The sequence below is a fragment of the Condylostylus longicornis genome, unplaced genomic scaffold, assembly GCF_029603195.1.
Source record: "Condylostylus longicornis isolate FDR11 unplaced genomic scaffold, ASM2960319v2 ptg000077l, whole genome shotgun sequence".
NCBI classification, from domain to species: domain Eukaryota; kingdom Metazoa; phylum Arthropoda; class Insecta; order Diptera; family Dolichopodidae; genus Condylostylus; species Condylostylus longicornis.
Genome location: NW_026578045.1, coordinates 5632599 through 5645696, shown reverse-complemented (window position 1 = coordinate 5645696; position 13098 = coordinate 5632599). Strand labels below are relative to the sequence as shown.

Sequence of the window (13098 nt, the reverse complement as noted above, 5' to 3'; positions counted from 1 at the left end):
TACACACATTTATTGAGTTTACATTTATGGAACAGAGCTATTTTTGAATTATAAGGGCTCGTACCTAAAACCCATCTGAAATTAGTAATATACACCCGTTAAGAATGGTAACGTTAATACAGTGCTTTATACAAAGCACAGGAATTAATTTTTAATAACATTTAAATAAAATCAAAAATCCAAAGATTTCTGGAAAATTTTTAAAAATCTTGATTTATTTATTTCTCAATCATAATAATTTATTTTTAATTGTATTTAAAATCCGAAATGAATTAAAACTTTTACACAAAGTACCGTGAATATTCTGTTAAAAAAATTTTAAACAGTTACAGCAGCATAAATTTTCTCACTCTATACGAAAAATAACAGAAATACTCAAATTATTAATAACGAAATAAAAAAAGCACTCACTCATTTATTTCATTGAAACTTCATTTTTCTACTCATAACAAAATGTAAACAAAATAAAGTATTACTCATATTTTTTTTTATTCAGCCATTCAATCTGACTCAGCAACTGTGATTCAGTCATAGAGCTGCCATTATTTTTCCTTTTTGTTGTTGTTTTTATGAACATATGATTTTATTTCATTCAATTTGACGTTTAATAGTTTAGTTGAGTGCGCTTTTTTTTAGTTTTCTGTAAACAATTAAAGTTTTTTAATTAAATTTTAATAAAATGGATCCACCATTAGCTTTATCATTAGAGGAAATACGAAAATATATGTTATTAAATAATTGTAAAGTAACAAATCATGCTTTAGTTAAGCATTTTCGTAAATTTCTAACAAATCCTGATTCACAAGGTAAGTTCATATGAGCTGCAAAATTTTTCATGTTATTGCAAATAACTTGAAATTTATCCAACTTGTTGAATGTTTGCATTTAAAAAAAAAGTAATATTTTTCATAAACTTCAATTTAATTTTATATTTTTTTTATTATAATTAATAGAAGAAGCAAGAAAATTATTCAAATCTTATGTTAATATATTGGCAACTATGAAAAGTGAAAATAATGAAAAATTTTTGGTTTTACGTAAAAAATATTTACATGAATGTCCGCCTGAAGATATTGTTAATAAAACAATTGATTGTCCAAGTCCAGCAAGTCCTGGTAATTCATCAATATCATCAGAAAATTTTTCATCACCATTTCGTCAACCTCCACCATATAAACCACCACCAGAGGTCTCACCAAATATTTCTGGTTTACCAAAAGTTGTACAACCAACGTTACAACAACAAAATGTTCCAATTTCATTTGGTATTGGTGTACCAAAAGAAATGACATCAAATTATCGTGAATGTGTTAATGAATTTGCTGCAGCTGTACGTAGAATTGATCCAAATCGTATACAAGAAACAGTATCTTCAATTCCAATAACATCAGATGAATCATTACATTCAAATGATGTTCTTATGCAAGAACAAGAACATCAATTGCAACAGCAACCACCAATTTTACCACCACGTAAACGTACAAGTATTGATCAAAATAGTATTGGTTCATTATCACGTGAAAATTCTCATGAAGAAAATAAAGAAAATGTTGATGATAAAGGAAATTTACCAGAAAAGAATAATAATATTGGTCAACGATCTAATAATGAAATTGATAATAAGCTAACTGAAAGTGAAAATCAAATAAGTGTTAAAGAAGCTACTAGAAAATTTAATAGAATGGCATCAGAAGAAGAAGCTAAAGTTGTATCTCCACCATCAAAAAAGAAACCGGAAAAGGTGAGTGACAATTAAATTTTATTTGAGTTTTGCAATTTTTTTAAATGATTGTTAGTTAAGTTGTGTAAAGCGTAGGCAAATTCATTCTAACTAAAATTATAAATTTACCTTTTAAGAGTAAATTAGCAGTGTAAATGAACTAAGTGAACAACAAATTTTAATTCAAAAATTGAAAATTTAAACAATTTTTGATTTTATGAAACCTTAATTTCAATAATAGTTACAACGTCACGTGACTTATTAGTGAATGTAGTTTTTACTTGGCAGCAAGTTATTAAGCATAAGACGAAAGTAAGAAAAATGTAATAAACCTACAAATCTGCTTATACAATTCGTGCAATTCCACTGAGAATAATAAAAACGTTTTGTTAAAGGAATTTTTAAATTATTCAAAATCACTATAAAACACGATACTTAAATACTCTCTTATTACCTTTTTTTTGTTAATCTACTTTTATACCTTTTTAGTTTTTATTATTTTATATTAAAAATGGTAGTTAACGAAATTAATTAAAAAAATTTTCTCCCTTATACTTAGTTTTGCATTTTTTATTTAATTTTTTCTTTTTGTTGGTGCAAAAACAAACTATTTTTTAATTTTTATATACCAAGGCACATTTGTACAGCATTATGTCTATATTTAATTTCTGGTACCTTAATGAAATTTTCTTTATGGTGAGAAATACTGAATTGTAATAAAATATTAAAATCTTATCAAAAAAAATTGGTCATGATATAGAATACTTATATGAAAACAATAACAATAATAACAGGAATATATTAATATATATATATCGCACTGAATTAAACAATTCCATTAATTTTATTACTCGTAATATCATCATCATCCACAGAAAAAAAGGTATGTTGTACTTTTGTGTAGGAGATGAACATTTTTGAAATAGGAAGATGGAAATGAAAAATAAAAACGTGAATACAATAAAAAAATAAACCAGAAAAGTTTTTTTTTTTTTGATGATCAGGATTTGATACAAGTAATTTTTTTTGATTTAATCTTTAGATCTGAGATATTTATTTTATGAAAACATGAAATTAGAATGAATATTGTTTTAATAGGAAAATGATACTTAAGATTTTCATTTTTGTTTTGTTAATTTAGAATTTCTTTTTTTTTTGTTAGGAGACAAATATTGGAACATTTGATATCTTAGGCATTTTTGCACAAATACCATGTTAGTTCTTCGAAAATTTTAAAAAATCATAATAGTAATCAAAATATTTTTAATTTTTTAGATCCAAAAATATTTTTAAATATTGAAACTTGGACAAATATTTTAATTTAATTTTAATTTCATTAATATTAGTTTTTGATTTTATACTTACCAGCATTAATAGTTTAGCAATATAAAAATGCTTGCATGTTTCCATTTTAGAATTTGGAATTCCTAAGCCATTTGTTTGCCCTATTTATTATAAATCAATGGAATATATTTAAATAATGCCTCTTATAATTATAGGTTTTTAGTTATAATTCAAAAATGGTTTATTGAAAGTACTTTCAAAAATAAAATTCTCGGCTAAAATTTTTATTCGAAATTTTGAAAATTAGGGTATTTAATTAAATAATTTTGGTTTATACATGTTATACCCCCCTCTCCTTCCGGCCCCTTAATAATCTGAATTAATGATCCTTATCTTAGTTTTTGCGACTGTTACTCCGGTGCTATTTACCGATGATAGTTATGAGGAGAGGACCATGGTTATTGCCTAATTAAATAATTTCAACAAATGCGCCTCCCAAATTATTTAAAGATTCATGAAATACTCGAACATTAGCTTTCAAATTTAATGATTTAAAAAATTGAAATCATAATATTTATTTTAATGTGGCAACATTTTTCTTATTTTAAAATATTATTAATTTTATCTTATACTTACTATACAATATTAGAGGCCTTTTTAACACATTATCAACGCGCTATAAAACTAACAAAACTAAAAATGTAAAAAAGAACAAAAATGAGAGGAAAAAAAATTTTGGAATCGTTTTGCAGACTTTTAGTTTCAATTTCATGTACTTAGTAATGTTTTACATGGTGTACGTGCTTTTTATATTTTCATTTTTCTTCTTTTATTCAAAAAAATCTAAAAAAAAAAGAATTTTTTTTTCTTTGTAGTTTTTCCAATTTTATTCTAAAAATGAAAGATTTTGGTGTTTAATATACTGTTTGCCGGTGTGTTGATGATGAGCTCAATGAAATGAATGGTTTTTTTTTTTCATTATTTTGGAATTTGTTTTTTTATTACGGGTACGGTTTGCATCAGCGTGTGTTTGCATTGGAAAATCGTTTATTTGTTTTGTTGTATGTAGATTGAAGCATGCCGAACTTATGCCTTTTTGTTTTTTTTTTTTTTAATTCGGTAAAAATAGAAAAATTAGAAGTTGTTTTTATTGCTTTTTTTTTTATTTTGGTTCTCTATTTGAGAATTCAAGCCTCAGATCCTCTTTTAACAACTTTACACATAATTTTTGTTAGTTCCTTTATTATTTTCCTTTTTTAAATAAAATATATAAAAAAAAGGAAAATTTTATACTTTATTGTTTTTTTTAGTGTTAGTTACATGTTAGACTTATAGAATAAAACAACAATAAAGTACAAGAAATAAAAAAAAAAATTGTACGAGAACAACATCATTCTTGTAAAAATTTCTAGTCTGACATGAAACATTATTTTATGTTCTAAAATGAAAAGCAGGCAAAAAAGAAGAAAAAAAGATAGAAAAATATTGAATTGGGGAAAAACTAAAGCTAAAAATTATTTAGTGAAAAGTTGCATTCAATATTTTTTCTTTTTCTGTAGTTCATTTTATTATTTTCTATTTCAATTTTTTATCTTGTTATTTTGCGTATTTTAATGCAACCTTGTGCTATATTAATTTTTTCTTTTATTATTATTATGATGATGATGATTATCAAAGTGAAATATTAAAATAATAGAATAAATTATCAGATAACAGATGAGATAAACCTGGACTTAATGGGCCTATTTGTAGCGGAAAGACTATTTGACTATTCGGCTGAATTAATAAAATTTTATTAATCTTATATTAAAAGTTTAAGCTAAGATTATAGGATATGTTAATTTTTTAACATACATATGTGAAATTTTTATGAATTTGCGACTTTTGGCGAAATATTGAATGCTTGAACTTACAAACCATTTATCTGATATAAATTTAAAAATATTATTACAATGCCAAAAACTTTTAGAATAAAAATTTTACAATGCTAATAGAGAATTCCGAAAAACTGAAAAGAAATTTGCGAAACCGCCCTATTAAGATATCATATGGAGAAAGAACTCAAAGATGTGTATAGGCAGGTAGAGTACAAATTCTCAAATTATCTTAAATTAATTAGATTATTAGAATTAGAAGACAAATTATGGAACTCTTAATTAGAATTGAAGAGAAGAGTAGAGTTTTAAAAAAAATGTGTTTGTATTATAGAATTGTCGATGTACTACATAATGCTTACCCATTGTTCCTAAAAATTTATCAAATTTTTATATTTGAACTTTTATTCAGAGAGTATTTGTAATTTTTTGAATTTTATTTCAAAATTAAAATATTTTGTTATTCCTACTTCGCTCCAAGGAGGTGCATAAAGCTGGTGCACGATATTGTTGATAACCATGAACCAGTTTCTTACGTCATTGATTTTATTAGGTAGTTGACGGTACGCTCGTCAAAAAATTAATATATTTTACCATTATTGAATTTATTTCCTTAAAAATTTAGTTTTGAAAACAATTCTATACGAACGCTGAAAAATAATGGTCTGAGATATAGCCTCAAATTTATGTTTTTGATCAGCGTGTAATTCTGAGTTGATTTAGTTGACACGGTCAACTCTATTTTTTCTCGTTCTTATTCTATGATCCGTTAACACAACGTTCTCTAACTCTGTTCTATACTTTATGAACTTAAAATTTTACATGATTTTATGTGTAAATGAAAAAAAAATTTTTTTTTGTATTAAAAAAGAAAAACATAAGTTTTTAGAATGTATTAAAATAACATAAAAATGCATTAGTTTTTAAGAATTAGCAAACAAAGAAAAAAAATTCTAACATAAAGACCAAGTGAACCTTTTTTTGTTTTTTTCCTATATTGTAATTTGTTTGTAAATTTAACACAAAAATACAAGGCTTTTAAAGGATAAATGAAATATTCTTAAAAAATAGACAAAAAAAAAATTAATATAATGATAACAAAATGAAAATGAAATTATTGAAAAACGTGTTTTGAATTTCGAAATAGATGGAAATAAAAAAAAAAAATTAATAAAATTTTTATAGAAATAATTAAGAAATAATTTTGTGATATAAACGAAATACTTTTGAATTTAAATTTAAATTCAAATTAATTTGAATTTTGTATTTTGCACTAACATTGAATCGGGAGAATACACTCATTGTATGCAGGATTGTTTAATATATTATTTTGATCTAGATCATTTTATACGAATTTTAAATTATTGAATTATTAATTAACCCAATTAATATTGAAATTCCCAATATAAAAAACTCTGAAAAACCGTGATATTCAAAATGCATTTTAAAACTTTAAAAACAACTACATACATTGTAGTCTGGATTTTTTCAATCAATTACGTAATTAAACCAATTTTTAGCAATTTGGAATTTGCCAACACTGTAAAAGTTTTTTAATTCTACAAATAACGGATCACAGGTATAATGTATAGTACTGCATTTTGGATGTCAGGAAAATTCAAAAGAAATTAAAATTTTATAAGCCGCGTACCTGTAGCACGGCTTTTGAAATATGTACAAAATGTTATTCAAGCCGCAGTTAAATATTAATTTTAAATATTAAAATACATGTTGAACTTCCATTTTTCTTGCAATTACTATTATTATTCTTTAAATCCGAAATATTTTTCAAATATTTTCATCTGTAAGCAAAGCTCATTTTGCTGTTTAATTTTTAATTAGATTTGAACGTTGAATACAAATTACTGCAGAAATTAATAAATTTTTTTTTAAATGAAATTTAAAATTTGATATTGACATAAAATTTTATTAGAAATGTATTAGAATTCTGAAAATATAGGTATAAAATTATTGGTGATATTAAAATTCAAAGCCATTAATAGCTTTTTAAGGTCATAAATAGCACAAATTTCGTAATAATTTAATAGTGTAATCAAGATTCACTAACTAAACTTGAATCAGATCAATATATACATATGGCATCTTATACAATTTTAATAATAATAGTGCTAAAGCAAAAAATTATTTCATTTTTAATACTACATATTCAATAATTAAAAATTCAAATGAAAACATTAATTACAATTTTAAAATATTGAAAATCCATGGCACACTTTTCATCCCATTCCCTGCCATACCTATACGCATAAGTATAACATATATAAAAATTTTCTGATAGATTTTAGAATTTGATTTTTACGGATTATTAAACATTCGTCATTACAAATCAAATAAAATATTAATAAGATTAATTTCGAATAAAAATAACATTTTGTAAAAATTAACAAAAATTCTTGTTAAATTAAAAAATAAACAAATTTGAAAGTAAAAGATCAAAAATAAAATCCTAAATCCTCATCATTATTTTTATACAGAAAAATTGATTTTATCGTTTTTATCCTTAAATACATAATTTTACACATATACCCTGACAAATATTGAAAAATAAGGAGGAAATATTCACATAAAAACTAAAAACTTATTTAAACAAAATCTCTATGCACGAGCAACTTTTAAAATTTGACACCTCTTAGAATATGTCAATCATATCCAATTCTTAAAATACTATAAAAATAGCAAAATCAAATGTTTAAATCTATTTTTATTCAAAAAAAAAAGGTGAATAACTATAGACAAGCTGCTATTTTTTGTTCTATTATTCTGGCTACTTATTGTATTATCTATTGTACTATCACATTTTCCCGCTTGTAATGCAATAACGGGAATTGTAATGTACAATATTGTAATGAGAATGCTTGAGTTCAAAATAAATTAGATAGTTCACGAACATGTTTGATTGCTTATTTTGTATTAATTATGCTTAATTTTTAATAATTAAATTCTATAAATTAGAGTCATTAATCACTGTAATTGGAAATTTAGAATAAGTTTTAAAATTCGTTAATAATTCGGAAAATGCTATTCATTCGAATGAAATTTTAAAAAATTCTTATAACGTGCTGCGTGAACCAATAAAACATTTTACATATTCGATAAAACAAGAAGTAAAAGAGAAGCTACCAAACACGTTTTTATTTTAGTCAGTTGATATTCGGCTCAAGAATCATTTAAATTTCGATGATAAATAAGTCGCGAGTATTCTTATAAGTATGTTGCTCGAAAAATATTCTGTTTGTTGAAGAGAATGGTAAATGCATGAATGCATGTAGAAAACAGTCGAGAAAATAACGTTACTCTCTCTCTGTTACTTATATCTCTCTGTTACTTATGTCTCTCTGTTACTTATTTCTTTTATTATTTTTAGAATAATAATAGAGATAAAAAAACAGAAAATGTGATGTATGAACTCTCGTGTCAAAAAGGAAACAGTAAGCTGGGCATTTATTTATTTTATTATTATTTTTTCTCTTTTTTTCTTGCTTTAATGGTAGCTGTTGCATTTTATTAATTTTGTCGGCAATAATCAAGTAAAATTTCAATGTTTAACCTATAAAGATTTTTAATAACAATAAGAGAATTGTATGATATCGGAGGGTGGTTTTACACGTACATACATTATATTGATATTTTGCTGTCATATAAAAGTCAAAGTCAATATTCAATTTTTCTAAAACTGTATTCATATTCGAAATGATTGAAAGGCACACATTTGAAAATAAAGTTTATTATTTTATTTTTTTTTAACATCATGTATTTAATATTCGTTGTTATCCGTTTGTTATTCGTTTGTTATTCGTTGACAGATTCGTGTCAAATGGAATGTTACATATTTATACAAATTTGACATAATTTTATTTTTTTTTGTTTTCTCGTAGTGAGGTCTATGTAGTGTTACAAGTATAAATAAGTACTTAAAAAAAAAATCACATAATTCTCACGTTTTATTTAAAATTGTCAATAAAATTGAAACGAATTAATTTAGTTTTTCTCGTGTTCCTTTTAATAAAAACAAATTTAAAAACATTTGGCAAAAATCTTTAAAATAAATTTTATTTTTAAATGACAACATGAAAATAACATGGTAATGAAATTTTAGAGTTATTAAAAATTTTGGAATAACATGAGTTATAAATATTTTGAACGCTTGTTATTAAAATTTTAATATGAAATTTTGTTTTTATTTTTTGACATGGTCCCATAAAAATTTGAAATATGTATTAAAATACAAGTCAATAAAAAACTAAAAGGCTCGAGGTTTAAAATTTCAAATATTTTTTTTTGGAAAAAACAAAATACATGTTTTGTCATAGCTTTGAAATACACGAATTTTAATTCCGCAAATTCCATAAAAAAATTTAAACAACCACTTACTTACAAGGCAAAAATTTATTTCGCTTCCCGAGTACATCAGGAAATTAGTGCAGTTTACAACTAACGTCCCACTTCTTTAAAAAAAATTTACCGTTTCCACTTTTTGTACATTTAACAAGAAAATTTCTCATATATTCTTTTATAGTAGAATATTTCTTATATTTTTTTGTAGATTTTTCAGTTTAGATGTAATAAAATTTTTAACAATAGGGACCCTCCTTAAGAGACCGTATTATCTTTTGAACGCGTTTTTATTACAATTTTCTTTTTGTTTTTTTAACAGGTCGTATTAAAATTAACGGATTTACTTTGATTTTCCCAAAAAAATAACTCAGTTCTTATACCCGTACGAACGTATATTCGAAAGGTCTACTAAATTTGTCTTATCGTTTGTAACGCTAAGAAACATACATAAGTGTATGTTTTTTATTAGCGTTGAATTCTGAGTTGATTTGACTATACTCGTCCGTCTGTCCATTCGTCTCAGCGATAACACAATTTGAACTAAGCTCACCAAATATTCACAATTGATTTATAGTAGTAAAAGCTGGAATCTTATTTAAATTCGAAATGATCGAGGCACTGGTGTGGATAACTGGCCATACAATTTCAAAATTTTTTTGGCCATATCTCAGAAATTATTCGGAGCGTATGTTTAAAAAATTTGCAAAGGCATATTGTTAGGGCAGTTATTTTTCCTAAAACTCATTGAAATTTCTTGATTGCTTGTTGTAGCTGCTATACAACTTTATAACCTGTTTATTCATAGCCTAGAAAATGTTAAGGCTATAAGGCTGAAATTTTTAACAAAGGTATTTTACGATATGGCCATAATTTTCAGTAAAATTCTTTTAGATTGCAATGGTTTATGTATAAAACAGCATTCGACATTTAAAAAGCAAGAAGTTGTATGAAACTGAATGTTATCCAACACGGTCAACTGTGTATCCACACTCACATTTTTTTATCAAATTAATTTCCAGAAAACTGGCTTCAAGACTTACGACAAACCAAACTAAATTATTTTTTAATTTTTATCTCTTTTTGTCATTATTATGTATAAAAATGATTATTTAAATGAATTAATGTAATTCCAGGAGATGATTCCCAAAATTTCCACTACTTAATTTTAAAAAAATTTTATAAAAGAATAATTTTTAATTTAAATTAAAAAAAAGATAATTTAAATTAAAAAAAGATCATTATTCCATATAACAATAAAGACTACTAGTTTACTATTATTACAAATAATTTTTTTTGTTATTACAACATTTTAACATGTGTACTTTGTAAACATTACATGTAACAGACATTAACATATGTTTAGGGTAGGTGACTGTTATTATTACTATTATAACAGTAATAATGAGCGAAAATAAATAACTGTTGCCATAAATATACACTAGTACCTTTAATAGTAAAATTTAATTTAAGTAATAGTTTTTTTTTTATTGTTTTTGCTATTTTTTTTTTTGTTTTGTAGATTGATTTAACTAATAAATAATAAAATCACACGATTCTAAAATGTTAAACACAATAAAAAAGCAGAAATAATTTTTTTTTTTTTTTTTGAAAAGGAAGATAACAGAAAAAACATTTAGAAAATGAAAGATATTTAAAAAAAAAAATACTATCAAACATTCCACATACATTGTAAGCGTGTGTAGACAAAAAATATACTATTTATGTATGTAAAATAATCAAAACAAAAAAAAAATACAAAAATTTCAGGTGTAAAACTTGATTTTTGACATTATGTTTAGCAAATTACAAAACAAATGTTTTTCATAAATGTTCAAAAAAAAAAAATAATAAAAGTAAAAATACAAAATGAGACAAACTAGAAAACTTTAATAATAATGAAGAAAACATTTGTTAACATTAATTTTAAGGATTTTCATTTTTTTTTTTTTTTGTTGAAATTGAAAAAATGAGGTCAAAAACTGAAAATTTCATTATTTAATAGTGTTATGATTGACAAATAAATTAATGGCTAGGAAAATTAATAATTTTTATTTAATAAAATCAATATTTTAACGAACCACATCCGATCATATACCACAATTCACACATTTTAAATTCAGTATGCAAAACATGGCCCTGTTGCGCCAATAACTTTTTCCTTTTTGTAGATTGTACATTTTAAGGGAACCGAGTGAGACAGGAGTAACCCCCCAAGCCACCGCAGCCATTCTTTACTTATTGTAGCCTCCCCACGCTCCCACCTATAATATCCCCGTCCCAACCACAATGCCGGAGATATCCCTAAGGAAGTTGGACAACAGTTCCCGAACACTTAGCGACCCATGTCCAAGACAATTGCGGCGCCGAACAGTCAGTGCCGGACAGTTCCTTTTTGTAACTCTAATAACACTAACAACATACAATAATTTCGCAGTGTTGCACTTCAAAAAATTTGACAATTATTATAGGCTTCCATATCGTCGGTATTATGGAAGAGTCACGAAACTGTTTTCTTGAGAGTTTTTTTTTTTTTATATATACAAAAAAATTTATATACAAAAAAAAATTTTTAAAATATCTTTATAAAAAACCCAAATAACTCTAAATGTTAGTATTTTCGGAAAAATAACATTGTAAATTTTACACGTATCTGCAAATTGACATTAGTTTTGTACATTTTCAAATGCGTTTTTCTTGAAACACGAAAAGAAAGCAGTTTCGTGACTCATTCATAATACCGACGATATATGATTAAATTGTGGTATACGAAATAAAGATGCAACTTCAAAGTAGAATTTCAATTTTCTTTTATTTTGAATTTGTTGCCTGTTACAACATTTCGGTTTGAGAGCAGTCACAACATAACGGTTTGAAAGTGGTACTTTGCATCTTGATTATGTTCCAATCGTCATAATTACAAATACATTTTTAAAATTATCAGATTTGTCAAAAATATCATAAACGAACCTTGTCAAAAATATCATAATTTTTAAAAAATTTTTGAAAATTTTGAATGAAATCTTTGAACCCTGATTATATTTATATATAGCTTTTAACAAGAAATTTACAAAGTTTCTTTTTCACTAAAGGTCAAATTCGGATGAATTATATTAATAAAAAAGCACTTGTATTTGAAAAGTAAGAAAATAAAATATGCAAAAATTGATTGGTACTTACAAAAAAACGGGATTACAGTTCAGGACCTCATTTGTGTGATAGAAAATTTAAAATTCGCTTAAATAAATAATTTGCAAAAGAATACTGTTACATAACTATGATAACATTGAAGAATATTTAAAATCCTCGATTAGTTATAAGTATTTCATATTCCAAAATATCTGGAATTCAAAGAATTTATATTTAATTTGAGATTATTTGCAAAGCAATCTATTTATTGCATTACCAATTTGATAAGAATTTCTTTATTAATTTAAATCAAATGTATCATAAAGTATACATATTTTATTTTATAAATTGTAATGATAAAATTTCTTCATTTTCTTACAATTTGAATGAATTTGAGGCATTCATCCTATAGTGCGTTCATATAAAAAATTTCCATTAGCGAGGCAGGGCTCCTGGTTTATTGTAGATATTCATTTAATTTATACAAATTCATCTGTATATGTATAGGTGAGTACTTTCGCTATTTAGCCCATTTAGTAAGCACTTAAGGAGAGTACTTTAGAAAGAGCCCATTTAATAAGCATATGGCTCCAAAATATATAAGCGGCTGTGATATTTTTAATATGTCGCGAATCTCACCTTTTTTTCTTGATAATGCCCAATTTTGATCACAAAGACATACACATATTCCAATTTTTTTTCTTTAGTATTACTCCAAATTAATGATTGTTGTTAATA

At 24.7% G+C, this 13098-nt stretch overlaps 1 protein-coding gene across 1 annotated transcript in view; it reads left to right on the top strand.

Annotated features, from left to right (window-relative positions):
- The first annotated feature begins 611 nt into the window (after positions 1 to 611).
- Positions 612 to 13098, top strand: part of LOC129612760 (ankyrin repeat domain-containing protein SOWAHB-like) — a 67985-nt gene continuing 55498 nt past the window's right edge. Inside the window, exons 1-2 of the mRNA XM_055526520.1 lie at positions 612 to 806; positions 954 to 1741. Of these exons, the coding sequence (XP_055382495.1) occupies positions 680 to 806; positions 954 to 1741 (915 nt within the window). The 5' untranslated portion in view covers positions 612 to 679. The remainder of the gene's footprint in view (positions 807 to 953; positions 1742 to 13098) is intronic.